The following is a 22,088-nucleotide window of genomic DNA, read 5'->3' as shown; positions in this document are numbered from 1 at the left end:
ATTTCCACTCGGACATCATATGGCGACATGCTTACAGGTAAACACACACATGGTGCAACACATCTGCACACTCACACACATACACACATGTTGGGATACATATCTGCCCACCTGAATAGTAGCATGAGAGCCTGTAAGAAGGTCCTGAAGTTGTTGTGCTGGTTGATGGCACTGTCTCCGTCCTCTTCAAGCCCAATGTTTCCAAACAGCTGTCCAACACAATTATACTGTCATCTCTGGACATCAGGCATCATTTAAATATCAATTTATTTTATCTTCATGTCACCACACTTGGGTTAAATGGAAAATATTCTGAATACTTAGCTACACAGGAAACGTACTTTATTTTGTCATTTGTTTTTTTTTTCTTTCTAAATTTATTTCTGATTTTCCCCTTTTTCTTCCAATTTAGTGGCCAATCGATCCCTATTCTAGTTCAAACTCCCACCCTCGTACTGCACACGTTCGTCAACTGCATCTCTCCGGCCGGCAGTCTCGAAGGAGACGCCTCCCCACTTTCGTGAAAAGGCGAATCCAGGCTGAACCACTGCTTTTTCCCCACACACCCAGAGACGCATTCATGTGACGAACACAAGCCAACTCCGCCCCCCTCCCGAAGACAGCGATGCCAATTATTGCTGCTCCATCGAGTCCGGCCATAGTCAGATCTGACGAGACCTATTTTGTCATGTGTGAACTGCTGTAGTTACTTCTGAAGTGTCTGGAAAAGTAAGCATGCGCCACTCATCCATCCATCCATCCATCCATTATCCAAGCCGCTTATTCCAATCAGGGTTGCAGGATGCGGGAGCCTATCCCAGCAGTCACTGGGCGGCAGGCGGGGAGACACCCTGGACAGGCCGCCAGGCCATCACAGGGCTGACACACACACACACACACACACACAGACACACACACACACACGCATTCACACCTAGGGACAATTTAGTATGGCCGAGTCACCTGACCTACATGTCTTTGGACTGTGGGAGGAAACCAGAGCACGCGGAGGAAACCCACGCAGACATGTGGAGAACATGTAAACGCCACACAGAGGACGACCCACCAAGGTTGGACAACCCCGGGGTTCGAACCCAGGACCTTCTTGCTGCACCCTGCTGCTCCACTCACCCAGATATGTCCCAATTTGTATCTTCACCATCTTCACTACCATCACCATCATTATGCTCTTTGTCTCAATCACAATCACGTCTGCACCCTTCTTACTGTCCTTCTCCCTCTGCTTCCCTCCCCCATCCCGATTCTCACCATCCTCCCCTTCATTATAACCTTCATCACCTTAGAAAATAGACAAAAATAACCACTCTCTATCTTTTGGGCTTGTACACACCTGCATCCCGATTATGGCGTAGATAAAGAACAGCATGGCAATGAGCAGACAGACATACGGCAACGCCTGGAGGAGAAACATGATATGTTTAGGTAACACAATCATCAAGAATCCTCTTCACATGCACACACGAAGTGTGTTTATTTCATACAATACGTGTCATTGTGCATGAATAAATGTACACATATACTGTGTACATGTCTCTGTTGCTGATATATCTGCATGGGTACACTGTATGTGTGTGTGTACCGTACATCATTGTGCGGATTTGTTGAAACTGGCAAATAGCATCACTGGTGACACCACCTATGTGTTGCACCTAGAACATCAGTTAATGCCATCTGGGAGGTGTTTTTTAGCCCCACGGTTAGATGTGAGATGCCCATTTTCCACTACACAGTACTGGCTCAACTCGACCCAGCTTTCTCGTTTTCCATTACTGGAAAGTACCGGGATTTTGGTAACTGTTACTTTTCTGGTACCACCACTGTCGAGGTTCCAAAAAAACTGGAGCGGGTATCACAATCAATGCAGACCAGCTACACTGAGGAGTGCTGTTACGGTGATGGAAGACGACACTCTGCGAGTCGAGTCCAGCCAGTACCATGTAGTGGAAACGGGTCATAAGATTGAAGCTTTTGTTTTTAACTGTTTTCATTTTTCAGTTTGTTTTTCCCCCCTTTTTCTTTTGTACCCGGCCAATTACCTCACTCTTCTGGGCCGTCCCGGTCTCTGCTCCACCCCCTCTGCTGATCTGGGGAGGGCTGCAGACTACCACATGCCTCCTCCCATACATGTGGAGTCACCAGCTGCTTCTTTTCACCTGACAGTGAGGAGTTTCACCAGGGGGACGTAACGCACGCGAGGATCACGCTATTCCCCGCAGTACCCCCTCCCCCTTGAACAGGCGCCCCAACCAACCAGAGGAGGTGCTAGTTGGTGGGCAACAGAATAGACCGCTACACTACCCGGACACCCCTATATTTTTTTCCCCTGTTCATCTGGGATTGATCTTTACAGTATAAATACTTCCTTCACACAGTACTAACAGTATTGGTCTATTATATCGGGGCTGAATAATGTATTCTGATTCTGATTCTCCTGCCCCCCCCCCCCCAATTAATCTTGTGACTAATACAATCTGACCTTCCAATTTCCTAATGAAGGCAGAGCAAAGCTGTATCTTTTGTGACCTCTTGTAGCTGTAAACGTAGTGGTATCACAGTCCACTATGACTAAAATACAGGTTCTGTATCATATAAGTCTGTCCTGAATGGTTTTGTGTATACTCAGTTCAGTTCTTTCAAATTCAGCTGAATTTGTCTTTTAGGAGGGTCATCTTCTCCATCACATATGTCATGAATCCCACTGATCCAGCCTCTGTTTCCAGGTTTCTCCTTGTTAGAGCTTTTCTTATTGGTGACCAGCATTATTTTCACTAAATATCTCCCTGTCCACCCACATGCATTCTGTCTAATGATGTGAAACTGAACACAGGACACAAGACAAGTTCATGAGCAACCAGACAGTGAGTCGTTGTTTGTTGCAACAGCCGCGTCATGTGGTATTTGATGTGAAATATGAACCTTGAAGGACTGCACGAAGGTCCAGAGTAATATGCGGATGGTCTCCCCCTGTCTCAGCAGCTTGATGAGACGAGCTGCCCGGAAGAGCCTCAGGAAACTCAGGTTGATGAAATTATTCTACACCACAGTCACAAAAGGACCAGAGAGAGAGAAAGAGAGAGACATAGAGACAGAGAGAGACATAGAGAGAGAGACACACATAGAGAGAGCGAGAGACATAAAGACAGAGAAAGAGCGAGAGAGAGAGAGCAAGAGAGAGAGCAAGAGAGAGACAGAGAGAGGGAAAGACAGAGAGAGCGAGAGAGCAAGAGAGTCACAGAGACAGACAGAGCGTGTGTGTGTGCGTGTGTGTGTGGTGAGTGCAGGGAGAGATTTAAATTAGAATTGGGAAAGGGGGGTACAGAAAGAGAAGGGGGTAAAATAAAATTTAGAAAAATACAGCAAGAGTGAGAAAAGACAAAGGCGTGAGGTAGAAAACAGAGTTACAGCCAAGTGATGGAGAAAGAGAAGCAGGTAAAGGTGAAAGAAAGTTGAGAGATGATGAAGAGAATTAAAAGATCAGGGAGAGAGGAAAAGAAGAGTTAGTCAAGGGACAACATGAGTAAAAGACTTTGCTTACTTAAAAGCAGGTAAAACATAAAACCAGGATGGACATGTTCAGAACCAGACTGAGGGAGACTCAAACCTGACACAAATAAAAGAACCGAAACGTAAAACCCAAAGCAAACCAAACTGAACAGGCAAGGTTTCATCAGGCTCTTCATGCCCAGGGAGGTTGACAGAACTAAAATAAACCAAACAAACCAACACACGGGAAGGGTTATCGTCAGAATCTATCTGGGTTCATCCAGCTGAGGTCAGTACGTGGTAGTAGAGGTTGCGTGAGGATTTGTCAGTAGTCCAAGTGCAGGTGTATCAGGAAGGTTTCTCATTACACAATCAAATGCACTGATTCTCTCAAGGCAAAACACAACTGTTTTCATTTCTCTTCTTTTTTCAGAATGGGGCAAGTCCACAGCATGCAAACGCCTTCAGAGCAAGCGCAACAACAGAGCTCATGGCGGCTCAACGCCCCGCTCAGAAGGGCACGGCGACCAGACTGACTGCGGTCGTAGCCAAACAACAACAATGATGGCTGGTTGAAGGACCAACAACCACTTAGAAATGGTGATCATATCATGTTTTGTTTTTTGTTTTTTTGGACTTTCCCCCCTCTTCCCCCCAACTGTACCCAGCCAATTACCCCACTGTTCTGAGCCATCCCGGTCTCTGCTCCACCCCCTCTGCTGATCACCAGCCGCTTCTTTTCACCTGACAGTGAGGTGTTTCACCAGGGGAGCATAGCGCGTGGGAGGATCACGCTATTCCCTCCAGTTCCCCCTCCCCCCTGAACAGGCGCCCCGACAGACCAGAGGAGGCACTAGTGCAGCGACCAGGACACATACCCACATCTGGGTTCCCACCCGCAGACATGGCCAATTGTGTCTGTATGGACACCTGACCAAGCCGGAGGTAACACAGGGATTCGAACCAGCGATCCCCATGTAGGTAGGCAACGGAATAGACCTCTACGCTATCCAGATGCCCCCCATCATATGTTTTTATACATTTCCCTGCAACAGTGAACATCATATGGCCTAATCAACTGGACTAAGGGCTTCACACAGCAGGATTTATTCATGGCCTCGTGGTTGTGGCAGCATCTAAGATTTGCCTTTCACTGAACTGGGTGGCGACTGGGATAAGATCATATTACTCATTAATTTTTTTCCAAATCAGAATCTTATATTTAAAACTAATAACAATGAGCCTGTAAGGCCATAGTCCTTCAACCATTTCCTGCAGAGACAGTAGTAGCCTGGCGTTCTTGACTCAAGGTCTTTAATAGAGGACAGGTTCAGGTTTTTTTGAACCCAGACCTCATTAAATCATCACTGAGCGTCATTTAGAGTCATGGAGACAAAAATCTCCGTTCTTCAGTATTTATAAAGGAAACACTTGGCTGAATCCTCTTGTTGGGCTTCAACACATTCCAATGAGGCAACCGTTAAAGAGTTCTAAAACCACGACGCATCTCCTTGTGTAAAACGGGTAGCTCACAGTACACTCAAGCATGTGTGACACGTTCCTCTGAAAAAAAAGTTGCAGACCACGCTTTCGATGAAGTTAAAGGGCACACATACCCAGTGGCTGGTGTAAGTGAAGCTCAAACCCTATGCATTTTCAAATAATGCGTCAGTTGTGTGCTCCACGTCTGAGTATGTAAGTTCCTGTTCACCGTACATCCGTGACCAACACCGGCCGAGCTAAGCATCCTTCCAGAAGGGGAGTAAACTCTTATTCACTGCTTGGCAACCAGTCACTACGCACTGAAGAGACACCGGTTTTCTTGAAGTGGTGATTTGGTTCTAGTTTTGGTTCTGAAAGAGTTCGTACTATCAATTCCTATTTGGGTTATTCTTCTACCATACTTCTCTTTTGACTGGTATTTCTTCGAATATTGTCTAAAATATCAAATGTAACAAGTCTCCAGAAGTCCTTAATTCATTAAATATCTGTATTTGTGAGCACAGAAATGATAGTGCATGGACCACATGCACAAACAAGCATGTGATCCAGAATATGCATGTTTGAACTATAATGATGACATTAAGGACCCTTAGACCATGGAAAACGTCTGTGTTTGTGGTATTAGAGTAGCATATGACTAAAACTGGCCTTTAAAATGACACGTTTTTACTTCTACAAATGTTTTCCTTTCTACACCCATGCCGCAGCTGTAGCTAAAGCTGCAGGACTGCTGGATTACAGGACCTCTCGCTCCTGCAGGTCCAGGAGTTCACTGATAGATGGGCTGTACTGTCTGAACTACAAAAAATGTTCCACATCAAACTGGCTTTTACTCCTATTTAAGAATGTATTGTGGGTAAACATAATGAAGATGTGTGTGACGGCACAATGAGCTAACCACTTTTCAAAAAGGAGATATATTACGGTTTCTGAATGCTTAAAAGACTGCCCCACTGGACTGTGCTGAAGATCAGCGAGAACATTTAGCAAAGTGTCAAGTTTATCAGTAGAAGTGACCAACTCAGTTTGTCTTTGATTTTGTTTGACACAGTACCAAATGATGCATGACAACGTTTTAATGAGGTCTGAGTTAAAAAAAAGAAGAAGAAGAAGAAGAAGAAGAAGAAGAAGCCAATCCTTTAATAAAGGAACTGCCAGCAGGTCCATGCAGCTACTTCAGTCTCTACAATAAAGCAGCATGGTATGTGTGCATGTAGGCATTTGTATAGTTCTGAGTAATGCATAACATTTGTTTGTGTGTGTGTGTGTGTGTCTCTGTGTGTATAGAGGATCCTTCCATGCAAACATGCAGCAAGGGCAGCATGCAACATAGGCAAAGCTTTGGACTCAGTCACTCTCTTTTACTACCATGTCTCTCCCAGTCACTGTGTGTGTGTGTGAGAGAGAGAGAGAGAGAGAGAGAGAGAGAGAGAGAGAGAGAGAGAGAGAGAGAGAGGAGAGAGAGAGAGAGAGAGAGAGAGAGAGAGAGAGAGAGAGAGAGAGAGAGACCTAATGACATGTAACCAAAAAGCTAGATGTGAGGCAACATAGCTACCACCAGAGTTGTAAAAACCAGGTCCAGAAAGTAAATGTCCAAACTGTGTATTTGCTCCAACCATGTTGCTAAACCAGCTGATTTCATTAGCTAGTTTTCCCTACCTAGTTGAGGAGTGGTGTTGACTAGAATCTGCTGGTGTAGTTCATGAGTGGAGCAAATACATGTTTTGGACTTTTATTTTCTGGATCTGGCTTTTACACCTCTGGGTGCCACAAAGCTCTGAGTATCACCAAGATGGTTTCACAACTGCCTAATCAAGTACACACATGTAAGGTGAAAGAACCCCTAATGAATGCATGGTCTGGATTTGTGGCCATGTGAAATATATATCTATAAATACATATTGATACAGTGACTTGCAGAGACATTAGTAAAGCTGCCAAAAGCTCGTGTTGAAATTTAGAGGTCAATCACAGGTCAGAGCTGGAGGTGGCTGGATCAAGCAACACATGCACAGTTCATGGCCACACCCCGAGGAGGAGATAGGAGGGGTTTGAATGGATGCAGTAAAAATAAGATCTCCAAAAAATTACAAACCATCTACATGTGGATGTTGCAGATGCATGGTTTATAGCAGCAAATTTTTGGAATTTTGGATGATTCGAAAAACAACCAGAGCGATTGACCAGGCCGGTCGTCATGGATGGCCACACAGGTTTCATAGTGCATTTTGATTGGATGGAGAGGCAGAAGTTGAAGGGGGCAGGGCGGAGGGGAGGGGTGGGGTGGGGTGGAGGGGGTAAGAGAAAGGGACAAGGCGAAATAGATTACAGTAGATCGCCGTTAAGTGAGTGGACAGTTTAAAGAAAGCATGTAAAAAGATTTTTTTTTAAAAACAAGAAAGAAATCAACGGTCATCATTATCAACAAGTTAGCACGCAGCAGTACGTTTCTACTTCAGCACCTTTGCATATTATGCAGCAGGGATACAAAGGACCAAGGTAAGGGCAAGTTATCATGGGGGGGGTGTGCATTTAATCTAAAATAAAACAATTGATCGTTCATCACAGTGTGGTGATGAATGTTACTGTCAAGCTGCGGTCAGTTGGACCGCAGCGGCAGGAAAAAACACTCAAAACCATCTCTCAAGCGGCCTTCATTTTTTCTCTGATTCCTCGCAAGGAATGGCCATGTACCCATAGCTTGGATTATTATTATTATTATTTTATGTTAGTATTATAGATCATATCTGGGAGTATCTAATAAATCCAGCTGCTGAAATTCTTCGTATTTTTTTTCTGGTCGACTTGCCACTTTGGATCCAGAATTGGGCAATTAACTTCATTCTTATGGCTGCGTTACTTGATAAGCCCTTTAGCTGCAGCCCAAGTTACCGGCATTTGTGGTGTAGCCCATGTAAATTCAAAACTTGAAAATGTATTTGCCAAAGGTATTCTTATGTCATAAGTACCCACTGCTTGCTCAGACAGATCTGGTAGGTACAAGATTTGGGGTTTGTGTCTCGACACTACAGTGTAGAAACACAAGATGCGATTGTGTCTGTTTGATAGTTTTGTTAACTCGATTTGTGTAGAAACAATGCAGAAGACGGTATTCTTTTTAATGCTACCAGGTCTGTCTGTAATTCATCAACCATTCAGTCTATAAAGACACTGACATTAGGAAGAAATGTATATACTCACACAGATGTACACACCTTTACACATCATGAAGCAAGTTAAGAGACTGTCACATCTGACTAAATGAAATACTAGCTGCCTATGACCAATAATATAACTTTCATTTGTGCAGCCGCTTGGCTGCTGACTTGGTTTCAGTTTTGGCTAGTCCCATTGGCTAACCAAGCTCCAACTGGGCTATAAACTGATAACTGGGTTTCTTGGAGAAGTTTCGCTATATGGAGAGTCGGACTAGCTCTTGCCTTGGGTTTTGTGGCTTGGTGCTGGCTAACTGGTGCCTGGTCTCTCCTCACTCAACCAACTGGGACGATTATATAAGACTTTCAGGAGACGCTCATGCTTGACTGAGCAATTCCAGACTGAACAGTGGCTTCTAACACCCCCCTCTCTGCCTGCTCCTCTCTTTTCTACTGTATTTTAAGACACTGTGACAGATGTATGAGACCACAGGCACACACTTAAGCCCACCTAAGAGGTATACACCCTCCCCCTCTCTCTCAGATACACTCATTCAAACACGCTTTGGATGGCCATCACAAATACATGTCCATGTGTAAACACTTTAAATGATTTCACCAGAGTAAAAGTGAGCGCACACAACACACACAGGTGAACACACACACACACACACACACACACACACAGACACACAGACACACAGACACACACACACGATTCTGAACCCCCTACTTACGCCGAGCTCAGTAACCAGGATATCCGTGATGCTTCCCAGAACTGTCACACAGTCAAAAATGTTCCAGGCATCTTTGAAATAATTCTGTGAGCAGGATGGGGGGGGGGGGGGGGTAGAAGAGAGCGGGAAAGGTGATGAAAGTGGAAGAAGAAAAGGGAAGCGCGAAGGATGATGAGGTGAAAAGGGGAGGGTGAGGGGGTGAGGAGGAGACAAGTGTCAGGAAAGATTTAATTAAAAAAAAGTAAAGGATATTAGGCAAAAGGGCAAGACAGAAAGAAAGAGAGAGAGACAGGTGAAGGGAAAATGAGAAGGGGGGAGGATAACAAAAGACAGATAAAGACCGAGAGAGAAAGAGAGAGACAGAGCGAGCGAGATAGAGATAGAGAGAGCATGAGAGAGAGAGCACGAGAGAGAGGAGAACAAAACAAAACGGAGGTTAGGGAAGATGAATGAGAGAGAGAGCATGGAAGTGAGAGAAAACAGTGGGAGGAAAGGAAAGGGGATATTAAAATTAAGGAGGAGAAATTGAGATAGGAGTAAAAGAAAGACAGCAAGAGGTGGGGAGAGCGAGAAAGAGTGAGAGAGGTGGGGAGAGAGAGACAGGTGGAGAGAGAGGTGGAGAGAGAGTGAGAGAGGTGGGGTGATAAAGAGAGCGAGAGAGGTGGGGAGAGAGAGGTGGAGAGAGTGAGGTGGGGAAGGAGAGAGAGCGAGAGGGAGAGAGGTAGGGAGGGGGAGGGAGGGAAAGAGAGAGAGCGGTGGGGAGGGGGAGGGAGGGAGAGAGAGAGAGGTGGGGAGGAACAGGATAGAGATTAGACGAGAAAAACAAGCCATAAGTGAAGCCGTGTTGGATGGACGCCAGCAGACAGGCTGAGGACAAAGTGTGCCATATCACAACTACATCAGGCCTCCAAAACCGCACATGGACCACCACCAAGAACACAACCCACCCCAAAGACACAACCAAGGCCTTTACACATGTAGAAACCGGCATATACAAGGCATCCTCGCTCAGCAGAGGTGGGATGAGGGAGGGCCAGTTGTTTCACAGCCGCGTCTTTCAGCCGAGTGAACTCAGCATGTGGACACACACTGCCTTAAAAACTCAAATGGTGAAAACAAACAAACAAACAAACAACAAACAACCAAACAAAAAAAACCAACCAAACGACAAACAACCATATCCTCAACTGAGACATAACTGAGAATCAATTTTCTCTCATTATTCCACAACACATTTGACTGCTTCTGCTGTGTCTACTGTTAAACACACAAATGGACAGCGAGACACATCGCCATTTACACCTGGTTTTAACTTGTGTTCTGGACGGCTGGATCACAAGAGGACAGCGAGACACATCGCCGTTTACACCTGGTTTTAACTTGTGTTCTGGACGGTCGGATCACAAGAGGACAGCGAGACACATCGCCATTTACACCTGGTTTTAACTTGTGTTCTGGACGGTCGGATCACAAGAGGACAGCGAGACACATCGCCGTTTACACCTGGTTTTAACTTGTGTTCTGGACGGTCGGATCACAAGAGGACAGCGAGACACATCGCCATTTATACCTGGTTTTAACATGTGTTCTGGACGGTCGGATCACAAGAGGACAGTGAGACACATCGCCGTTTACACCTGGTTTTAACATGTGTTCTGGATGGTCGGATCACAAGAGGACAGCGAGACACATCGCCGTTTATACCTGGTTTTAACATGTGTTCTGGACGGCCGGATCACAAGAGGACAGCGAGACACATCGCCATTTATACTTGGTTTTAACATGTGTTCTGGACGGCCGGATCACAAGAGGACAGTGAGACACATCGCCGTTTACACCTGGTTTTAACATGTGTTCTGGACGGCCGGATCACAAGAGGACAGCGAGACACATCGCCATTTATACCTGGTTTTAACATGTGTTCTGGACGGTCGGATCACAAGAGGACAGTGAGACACATCGCCGTTTACACCTGGTTTTAACATGTGTTCTGGATGGTCGGATCACAAGAGGACAGCGAGACACATCGCCATTTATACTTGGTTTTAACATGTGTTCTGGACGGCCGGATCACAAGAGGACAGCGAGACACATCGCCGTTTACACCTGGTTTTAACATGTGTTCTGGACGGCCGGATCACAAGAGGACAGCGAGACACATCGCCATTTATACCTGGTTTTAACATGTGTTCTGGACGGTCAGATCACAAGAGGACAGCGAGACACATCGCCGTTTATACCTGGTTTTAACATGTGTTCTGGACGGCCGGATCACAAGAGGACAGCGAGACACATCGCCATTTATACCTGGTTTTAACATGTGTTCTGGACGGTCGGATCACAAGAGGACAGCGAGACACATTGCCGTTTACACCTGTGTCTACCATGCGTCTCCAAACGCGTCCTGCTGACCACTTGTGATCAGATTTCATTACTCCGAAGAAGAAGATGTCGTTACTGTCTACATCACTTCCGCTACAAAGTTAAAGGGCGCCAGATTTGCCGACTAGCTGTGAAAACAATAGCTGATGTCTGAAGATGTTTCCAGCACTAATATTCATGTACGGACTGTTCCAGCTGGTGAGACTGACAGGACTGATTGTTCTGCCCAGATGGAGGTTAAGCATCTCGTCTCACCTGTACTCCAACCACCTACACTCTCCTCCCTCTCCATTTTTTCAAAAGTTGGTGCGCTGTTACCAAAACAACCACCACATCTTGCACTGATGACGCATTTCCTGTTACGTCCTTGTTGGGGATGCATCAGGACGCATTGGCATTTACACTACAAGAGACATGTGGTCAAATGCGTCTCAGACCACCTCGGCAAGTGGTTTGAGTAATCGGTTCACAAAACGTTTTGGTGGTGGTTCACATTTGTGTTTAGTGCTGTCCACTTGTGAGCTGATTGCACAAAAACACATTTTAAAACCAAGTGTAAACGGGGTGTTGGATTCTAGTCTATTCTGCAGCATTTCAAAGAACAGTTTAGGATGAGCTACAGACGTACATTATCTAGGCATCACTTTTAGAGTGTGACATAGAGGGTGGGTGCTGGGGAGAAATGACACAGAAAGAAAACCACGGGCCAAGGTCCTCTTTTATTATGTTCTCCTGCATGTTGCCTGTAGCTAAACTGTGCATTAGGGGGAGGAGGAGCAAAGAGGTGCAGGTCAAAATAGACAACCTTGACTCATACACGCATGCTCAAACACACACACACACACACAAAATGACCCTTTTCCTTGTGGGGACCTAAAAAGTGTCGCCACAGGGTAGGTGGTCCAGACTTTTACTATCCTTATGAAAGCATTGGGTCCCCATGAAAATAGAAAAATGAAAACACACACACACACACACACACAGACATACACACACACACACACACAAAACAACTAAGGTCCAATGCTATTTTGGTGTGTGTGCTATTGTGTGCCACTTTGGGTATTTTGTTTGGGACACTGATCATATAATGGAATTTACTATTAAGTTTATGTAGAGCTGCACTGTAAAGAGTCACTAACTCCGAGACCATTTTATTGAGTTTGCTGACATCTGCAGGTTAAAAACCATTGAAGGCTGGTCTCGGTACTCTGTGATGTAAGCATAGCAGGATGAACATAGCTGCAGCGAACAACATTAATAATGGGTCTGTTTGATGTAGGGCTGAGTTCAAGTAGTCATTTTTGCTTAGGAAGGTTCCTAACTGAGTGAAATGACTGGGAAGTATCTAAGTGGCGGGCATCATAAGAGCTGGTCGAATTCTCTAAATGCTAAGGAAAGGCGCTTCAATGCTTCCTTTCTATCTCCTTTAGCATAGGGTACACTAGACGTTCCACAATTCCTTGCGGCAGCAAACATTTAAGGCCGACGCGCTATTCAGCTGGTCACAAAAACAAACGATCAACATGAGCGAAAAGGGACGCAGATCATCATGTACCATTACTTATTAAGCATTTTCCATACTATGCCATAACTTGCTAGTATGCTTATATGTTTTGAACTTTCAAAAATGTGTTAAACCGATAGGCAAACAATGAATGTTATGCTGCTGTTGTAAAATTATCAAAGTGAAGTAAATGTTGTAGCGTAACCTATGCTCAGTTTGCATTAGTACTTCATTTTGAGCGTTGTTGTATTGCCAGCCTCTGGAAACATTACTTAATTTTACTTCAGTCACAGATGCTGAAACCCTTGCCTTTTAACTTGATCATCTGCAGCCAAATCAGGCTGGGAGTAAGCATATTTGTAGGGTAAAACATTGTTTTTATAAATGGGTATGCCGAATTAAGCTAATTTGGACCTACAGGCAGGTGGTGAAGGAAATCGGGCTGCAGGGGCAGGCCTCCAAATAGTGAGACAAATAAAAACCAAACAAGGTAAAGCAAATCATGTCTGGGAACTGTGGTGGGCTAGTATTTGTGGATATTATGTTGTATAATTAAAACAGGCTTACACTGGCTACCCCAGAAGAATAGAATAGAATAGGATAGAATACACTTTATTTGTCATTTGTACATACATACAATGAAATTCACTCTCTGCATTTAACCCATCCTATTGGGGGTTTTTTTGTGCCCCCCCCATTTCTCTCCAATTGTACTTGGCCAATTACCCCACTCTTCCAAGCCGTCCCGGTCTCTGCTCCACTCCCTCTGCTGATCCTGGGAGGGCTGCAGACTACCACACGCCTCCTCCCAATACATGTGGAGTCACCAGCAGCTTCTTTTCACCTGACAGCGAGGAGTTTCACCAGGGGGGAGTAGCGTGTAGGAGGATCACGCTATTCCCCCCTGTTCCTCCCCCCCCGAACAGGTGCCCCGAATGACCAGAGGAGGCGCTAGTGCAGCGACCACAGCATATACTCACATCTGGCTTCCCACCCACAGACAGGGGCCAATTGTGTCTGCAGGGACGCCCGACCAAGCTGGAGGTAACACGGGGATTTGAATCGGCAATCCCTGTGTAGGCAACGGAATAGACCGCTACGCCACCTGGATGCCCTTAACCCATCCTATTGTATAGGCGCAGTGGTCAGCTGCAGCACCCAAGGACCAACCCCAGTTCTTCTTTCCATTGCCTTGCTCAGGGGCACAGGCAGGCAGATTAACCCTAACATGCATGTCTTTTTGATGGTGGGAGGAAACCGGAGCACCCGGAGGAAACCTACGCAGACACGGGGAGAACATGCAAACTCCACACAGGAAGGACCTGGGACAGCCTGGGGTTCGTACCCAGGACCTTCTTGCTGTGAGGCAACAGTGCTAACCACTGGGCCACCGTGCTGCCTTCTATATGGAAATGTCATGTGCCTATTAATTAATTATCCACATTTAATCAACTTTTCAACATTTGAGACAGAGGCAATTATGAGTAGACACAAAGTCCACCTTCAGAACATTGTAGTTTCACCAGGGCAGACTCACGTCAATAACATCTGCCGTTGCATGATTACGTGGCTCGAGTGTAGTAAGTGCAGTCGGATCCTCTTAGCACTGCGGTTGTCTTTTTCTAAGTCCCTTATGAATTTCCCTTCACATCTTTCCTTGACCTCATGATATTTTCCATCGAGGTCAAGGAAATGTGGTTAGGAAAGGACATAGGAAGTATTTTTTTTTTTACTATTCTACCGCAGGGTCGGTGTTCTAAAGAACCAGCATTGACAGTGCTATTGATAACTGCTAGTGCTGATAGGTACACTGGCACACCTACATCTAACAGACCCATTAATAATGTTATTCGCTGCACATGTGTTTATCCTGCTATGCTTTTTTCCCCCTTTTCCCCTATATATGGTTTTTAACCTGTGGATGTCAGTAAACTCACTAAAATGGGCAAGGATTTAGTTTTTAGTTTTTGTTGTTTGTTTTTTTTTTGACATACTTTAATGATCCCCATAGGGAAATTCCTCTCTGCATGTAACCCATCCTAGCCATGTAGCTAGGAGCAGTGGGCAGCCGCCGTGCAGCACCCGGGGACCAACTCCAGCTCATCTTGCCCTGCCTCAGTCAAGGGCACAGACAGGAGTATTAACCCTAACATGCATGTCTTTTTGATGGTGGGGGAAACCGGAGTACCTGGAAAAAACCCACCAGACATGGGGAGAACATGCAAACTCCACACAGAGGACAACCTGAGATGACCCCAAGGTTGGACTACCCCAGGGCTCGAACCTAGGACCGTCTTGCTTGAGGCAACAGTGCTAACCACTGTGCCAACGTGCCGCCCGAAAGTTTCTCTTTAAGGTGGGCATATTATCAACCACCCCCCCCCACACACACACACAAACATGCACATACTTACCAGCACGCCGAAGGCGATGATTTTGAGTACACACTCCATGGAGAAGAGGGAGGTAAACACTATGTTGAGGTTGGCCAGTACATCTTCATATGTATCTGATGCTCCATCGTACTGCACACACACACACACACACACACACACACACACACACACACACACACACACACACACACACACACACACACACACACACACACACACACACAGGTAAACATGCATGTGCACACAAAGTTGAGGACAGAGACGAGGACCATTATGAGGATATACAAAGAAGAGCTCCACCACCACACGTCAATTACGATTCGTCACAGGAAATTTCCCACGGCATCATGGGAAATACACTGATAACTGTGTGAGAGAGACTCTCAGACAAACACAAAGTGGGGTTGGAGTGTGCAATAAAGGACAAGTGCTTCTGTTGGTGGGTGTGTGGGAAACAGCACTTGTGTGTGTGTGTGGTGTGTGTGTGTGTGGTTGCGCGTGCTTGTGTGTGTGTTCTGCATGCGCGTGTGTGTGTGTTCTGCATGTGTGTGTGTGTGGTGTGTGTGTGCGAGTGCGTGTGTTCTGTATGCGTGTGTGTGTGTGTGTGTGTGTGTGTATGTGCGCGTGCTGTTGTACCTTCATCATTAAAACAATGGTGTTGAGCGCGATCATTGCCATGATTGTATATTCAAATGGCGGGGACACCACAAACTCCCACATGCGATACTGAAAACTTTGCTTGTTCTGGGGCATGTGACGGGTCAGGGGCTTGGCATTGATTGCAAAGTCTATACAGGCTCTCTGCAAAAACACAACAAAGAGAAGAGGTTAATGATGCTTCTCTTGACATCTGCACGTGAGAGACGTTCTCGGATCAACATTGGACATGATGTCCCTGGAATATCATGTCATTTATCCAATCAGATTCATTAACCCAAGGTCAATACATCAAACGGTGATCTGAGACCATCTCTCGCTTGCATAAATCAAGACGTGTGTTAATGACACCGACTCAGCATGAAGCCTGCTAAGTATTTCAATGTTCAGTACTGTTCAGTACTCCAGCGTTTTTGACCTAGCTGTACATTTCAGATTGAAGGCCAACAGAGAATTTCTAGAGTGGGTGGATATAGTATATTAAATGCTAACATCTCCTTATTCCATACCACTGTCATTTTCCACCTTTCCTGTCTCTCCCTATCACTCCCACTCTCCATCCTCACCTCATTCTTCTCCAAGCTGTAGTCTTCCATCATCTTGTCCCCCTGTTCCTGGAAGGTGATGATGATAAGAGCCACGAAGATATTGACGAAGAAGAAGGGGAAGACCACGAAGTACACCACGTAAAAGATGGACATCTCCATCCGGTACCCCGGGCTCGGGCCCTGATTCTCGTAAGTCGCATCCACTGAATGTTTCAGCACCCTGGAGTTGGGATGGGAGGTTGGGGTAATGGGCAGAAGGTGGTCACATCACATGCATGTGCCAAATGTGCAAATAGTAAAAATCATGCAGAAATGATCAAAAAAATGTGTATGTGTATAGTGTATATACGTGTGTGTGTGTGTGTGTGTGTGTGTGTGTGTGTGTGTGTGCACGCGTGTGTGCGTGCGCATGCATTTAGGGATACTCACTGCGGCCACCCCTCTCCGGTAGACACGGTGAAGAGGGTGAGCAGGGCCCAAGCCACGTTGTCGTAGTGGAAATCGTACTTCTTCCACTCCCGCTTCTGCGCCTTTACTTCGTTGTCACGTTCATAAACCAAGTACTCCCCCCTGAAACACATGCAGCATATCATCAGCACTGGGAAGCTGGCACGTGCATAATGGGGCAGTTTGTTCCCATTTGTCTCAGAAAATTTAGACCAAACTCAGCAACCAGATTTAAATTTATATGTCTAAAAAGACTGAACACAGCATAATAAAATATTGGTGGGGGGGGGGGTCAATTGACCCAAGCACTGTTAAGGAGTGGTCTAGTCCTCTCTCAAATTCATGATCTGGCCTTTGAGTGACAAGCTCAAGCAGGGATAGGCAGGGTTTCATACATTAATGTGTGGATCCGATTGGCTGTATATAAATGGGTGTGTCTGATGACATCATGAGTATCAGAAGAAATATTGTCTGAGAGAAGCTGAACCAGCTGAGCTCTCTTAAAACGACAACAATCGAAAACCTGAATTCTACTTATTGTAATAACTTCTTCCGTTAAAAAGAACAGTGCAAAATGCATGAAGACAGGCGATGTAAGAAAGTATCAGTATTTCTTTCTCTTTTTTTTATGTGGCTTTTTTCCTCCTTTTTCTCCCCAGTTGTATCCGGCCAATTACCCCACTCTTCCAAGCCATCCCGGCCTCTGCTCCACCTCCTCTGCCAATCCGGGGAGGGCTGCAGACTACCACATGCCTCCTCCCATACACGTGGAGTAACCAGCCGCTTCTTTTCACCTGACAATGAGGAGTTTCTCCGGGGGGGCGTAGCGTATGGGAGGATCACGCTATTCCTCCCGAGTTCCCCCTCCCCCCTGAACAGGCACCCCGACTGACCAGTGGTGCTAGTGCAATGACCAGGACACATACCCACATCTGGGTTCCCACCCGCAGACGCGGCCAATTGTGTTTGTAGGGACACCCGACCAAGCCGGAGGTAACATGGGGATTCGAACTGCCGATCCCCATGTTGGTAGGCAACGAAATAGACCACCACGCTAAAAGTATCAGTGTTTCGATTTCAGTCTGACTTTTAAAGGCGTTGTAAAGGTAAAGACAACAGAGAAATATTGTGTACAACTTAACGTAAAAAAACGAGGCCATATCGTTTTGTGCCCTAAAGGTGGTTATAGTGGATCTTTTCTGACCTGCAGTCGCGCTCAAACTCTTTGGATTCATCAGTGCAAAAAAAGAAGCGTCCCTTAAAGAGCTGCACAGCCACCACAGCGAAGATGAACATGAACAGCATGTAAACGATCAAGATGTTCAGCACGTTCTTCAGGGAGTTGACCACGCAGTCGAACACAGCCTGGGACAAGAGCGAGAGGGTGGAGTGAAGAGAGGGCAGCAGACACGGACATGGGGGGCAGACAGCAAAAAAAGAAAGACAGAAAGAGAGAGGGAGTAGCAGAGGAAGATGTCTATTGTCTGAAAACATTAGGTTGCAATCAGTGCATTTGGACTGAATTCACACACATCTGTGGCTGTCATTGGGAAGGACAGTGTCGAAAGCCTGGTGTTTTTCTGTTGTCCCTCAACATACCTTGAGCTTCGGAAGACGTTTGATAGTCTTCAGAGGCCGTAACACCCTTAGTACCCTCAGAGACTTGATGGTGCTGATATCTTTCCCCTTGCTACTTCCCCTGTACACACACACACACACACATGAAGACAATAAGAAGAGGAGAAGCAAGTGTGTGGGAAGATGTGAGGCTCAGCCCTCTTTATTCCAAAATGGCAGTGGAAAGCCATTCATAGATGGTAGTTATAGCCGAGTTAACTCAAGATGAGTAACTGCGTCTGGGTTAAACACATAGCAACACATGCAGCATTGCTATTCTATTACCCTACGGCTTTATTGCTAGATGTGGTGTTAGTGCTGTTGCTACATGCTAAAGTTAAGTGGTATTTTACGACTACATGCTATGGAAACAACTGACATCATTCCTATCTGAATGCTTCATCTGACAACTACAGTCCGCAATGCATTTCAATGCTTTACAAAGACAGCTAAAGACTCAACGAGCACATGCCCGGCCAGTTATGCCGTGTAATCATGCTGCATTGAAACCTTGCTTCCCATGCTATAATGTCACTTTCCTCACTGGTTTCCTCTATGGAAAACTCTGCTGCACCCAGAGACATCTGCAGAGAGAGTTTTGGAGTAGCGGTCTAAACATCAGGTAAATGTAACCCTGCAATATTCTAGGACAGCAGTGTTGCCGTTGAAGAAGCTGTCCTCTGTGAATTTAACTTGAGCAAACACTAAACTGTAGCTAAAAGAAAAAATACAAAAAGACCCCCCCCCCCGAAAAAACAAACTTTGGCCTCCGATCTTTAGTTTCAGATTTATTTGTGGTGTGGTAGTCATATCTCCAAAAACATAAACCATGTTCACAATTAGCCAAACTCTCTCTTTTTATGACTCGTAACACACATCTACAGTGGGTAAACCGGAACCGAGGCTACGCTAAGACCGCTAATCACAACGTGGATGAGCTGATTTCATAGCAACACTCCAACAGCATGAAATCGTGTCTTGTAGGCCTGTCGGCAAAGACAAAGATGTTTTTGTAAGCATTTCTCAGTTGAAATGCTAAGAGATGCCTCTTTCTTTTATGGAGGGGGTGCTGCATTAAAACTAGATGAATGAAAAAGCAACAGGGCAAAAAACCTCCCTTTGTTTCTAAAATATAAAAAACTGAACAAATCGAAGGAATACCGCTAGCTTAGAAATGTTTTCTGACCAAACTACCAGGCTGAAAGGAATTGGATAGAAATGCTAATGGGCACTATTCCCTAAACAGCTGATATTTAGGTAATATTTCATTAATTACCTGGTTGGGAACTTTATTGCAAACTAAATTAGCAGAAACTTGAGCTACATTTGTCTCCCTGTCCAAGTCTTTTTCCCTTCATCTTGTGCCTGTAAAAGGTCAGGGGTTTCCAGGTGATCCTTAAGGGTGAGGCCCTCTAGTGTCGCTTACTATGTGTACAGTTGCCTGTGTTGTACAGATGTAATGCAGCGCTTAGTTGTGTGTGTGCAGACTACAGTTTCTTAAATGTCCATCCGTCCATCCATTATCCAAGCTGCTTATCTGAATCCAGGTCGCAGGCTGCTGGAGTCTATGCCAGCAGTCATAGGGTGGCAGGCGGGGAGACACCCTGGACAGGCGGCCAGGCCATCACAGGGCCGACACATTCACACCTAGGGACAATTTAGTACGGCTGATTCACCAGACCTCCATGTCTTTAGACTGTGGGAGGAAACCGGAGCACCTGGAGGAAACCCACGCAGACACGGGGAGAACATGCAAACTCCACACAGAGGACGACCCAGGACAACCCCCAAGGTTGGACTAACCTGGGACTTGAACCCAGGACCCTCTTGCTGTGAGATGACTGTGCTAACCACTGTGCCGCCCACTTCTTAAATGTCATTTTGTGCCCACACATTTTCACATCTGTGACTATGTGCATTTATGTGGTAGTGTTCATACGAATCATTGTTTCTCTCCACCTGCTCTCCGTTGCATCTACTGCAAGAGGTACTGCACTCACATCCAACCTAATACTGCTACATCGTTGATTTGATTGGTGGTTTTGGTTCATGCACTGTTTTACATCCTATTGGCTTTAAAGACTTTGTTTATATTTGGGGTTGAGACTCAATACAGGCTCAGACACAGCTGTATTTGAGTAAGTGCTGTTCCATAGACACATCAACCATGGAAAAAGAGAGAGAAAGACAAGTACAGCAGTTCACTTTGTGGGACAGATGGACTGATTTTTAAAAAGAAAGAGAGGGAAGCCTTGTGATGGGAAGAACAGGCACTGGCAGTGCAGAAGAGGGGAAAAAGGAGGCAGAGTAGAGAAAGAGAACTTTACCCGCTGCCGCTGCTGGTGGTCCAAATGGAGAGATGAGTAGGGGGTGAGCGACAGGGGAAAAAGGAAGAGAGAAAGACAAACAGACAGACAGAGAGTGGGAAAAGAGACAGAAAGAGAGAATAGGACATAGAAAAAGGGGGGATTTGGAGGGAAAACATCCATATGAGAGACAGAGAGAAAGAAAAAAAGAGCACAAGGCCTGCGTTTGTTAGATTAACCCTCCCACCCATAACAACTAATGGCCAATCAAAAATGTGTAAAATGTGTGTGCGCGTGCACACACACAAACACACACACACACACACACACACACACACACACACACACACACACACACACACACACACACACACACACACACACGAGACTAGTGGAACTAGAGCAAAGAGCACAGTACCAAACTGTCTTCATCATTGACTTCTGATCAATGATGCCTGACCCGTCAGTGGGTCAACAGGGCTGGGAGAACGTTCATGCTTTAAAAATTACCTTTTTTTCCACACGAGAAAAAGTTTTATCTTTGACCTTCAGCTACTGCTGAGTACATCTGCTAGGGTACAACGTTAGCAGTCCAGAGCTGCTAACCATAAACTGATGTGCTATTCTGTGTTTGAGTTGGTCCTGATGATGAATGCTTGCAACCTTCACCAGTTTAGCAAAGAAAAAAAAAGAAAAGAAAAAGTCTGCTGGTTGGTTTGACCACATTTTCATTGGGTGAGTAGCGAAGCTTACTTAGGTGCAGCTTTAGGGTGACATGGCCAGTTAGTCTTCAGTTAGGTTGAGTTCGGTCTTATCTCGAGGAGCCTGTTGGATTGTAAGCTAAGCCCTGCTTAAGAAATCTGCAGGACAACAGCACCAGCACTCTGAAATACCAGCAGGCCTCGGACCAGACTAATTGGATCAAAGGGGCGATACACATCTCCATCGAGAGTGCTCAGCCTATCTGGACTGCTGTTTGATTTGCACCAATTGAATTAAGACACTATCTGGATGTGTTTGAGTCTGTTCTGACTCTTTGTGTTATTGATTTTATCTCTTCATCAGCCATCGGCATCTTTAACCCCTACCCAAGCTCTAATAAGAGTTTGAGACTTGCTTGGTTGAACTGACTGAACCGATTGTTTTGCTGTTTGTCAGTACGTCCACATATGATGTGAAATCTGTATCGCTCTATCTACCAGCCTGCAGCCAAAACAGATTTAACTTTTAGCCTCATACACATTTACTGGACTTTCACGTTGGATCTTAACACCTCTTTGCCTCTTTTCATATTTGATTCCTTTTTTGCAACTATCATATTTGTGCTGA

The 22,088-nt window shown here is 45.5% G+C and overlaps 1 protein-coding gene across 1 annotated transcript in view; it reads right to left on the bottom strand.

Annotated features, from left to right (window-relative positions):
- The window catches only part of cacna1aa (calcium channel, voltage-dependent, P/Q type, alpha 1A subunit, a), a 153,311-nt gene that overhangs the window by 35,664 nt on the left and 95,559 nt on the right, over positions 1-22,088 (bottom strand). Inside the window, exons 24-33 of the mRNA XM_056288482.1 lie at positions 18,436-18,535; positions 18,041-18,201; positions 16,819-16,959; positions 16,408-16,609; positions 15,821-15,985; positions 15,203-15,313; positions 8,900-8,983; positions 2,938-3,054; positions 1,352-1,417; positions 112-209 (exon numbers count right to left, since the gene is read on the bottom strand). Of these exons, the coding sequence (XP_056144457.1) occupies positions 112-209; positions 1,352-1,417; positions 2,938-3,054; positions 8,900-8,983; positions 15,203-15,313; positions 15,821-15,985; positions 16,408-16,609; positions 16,819-16,959; positions 18,041-18,201; positions 18,436-18,535 (1,245 nt within the window). The remainder of the gene's footprint in view (positions 1-111; positions 210-1,351; positions 1,418-2,937; positions 3,055-8,899; positions 8,984-15,202; positions 15,314-15,820; positions 15,986-16,407; positions 16,610-16,818; positions 16,960-18,040; positions 18,202-18,435; positions 18,536-22,088) is intronic.

The sequence above is a fragment of the Lampris incognitus genome, chromosome 10, assembly GCF_029633865.1.
Source record: "Lampris incognitus isolate fLamInc1 chromosome 10, fLamInc1.hap2, whole genome shotgun sequence".
Lineage (NCBI taxonomy): Eukaryota > Metazoa > Chordata > Actinopteri > Lampriformes > Lampridae > Lampris > Lampris incognitus.
The sequence above is the reverse complement of the archived record's forward strand: the minus strand, read 5'-3'. Positions and strand labels throughout refer to the sequence as shown.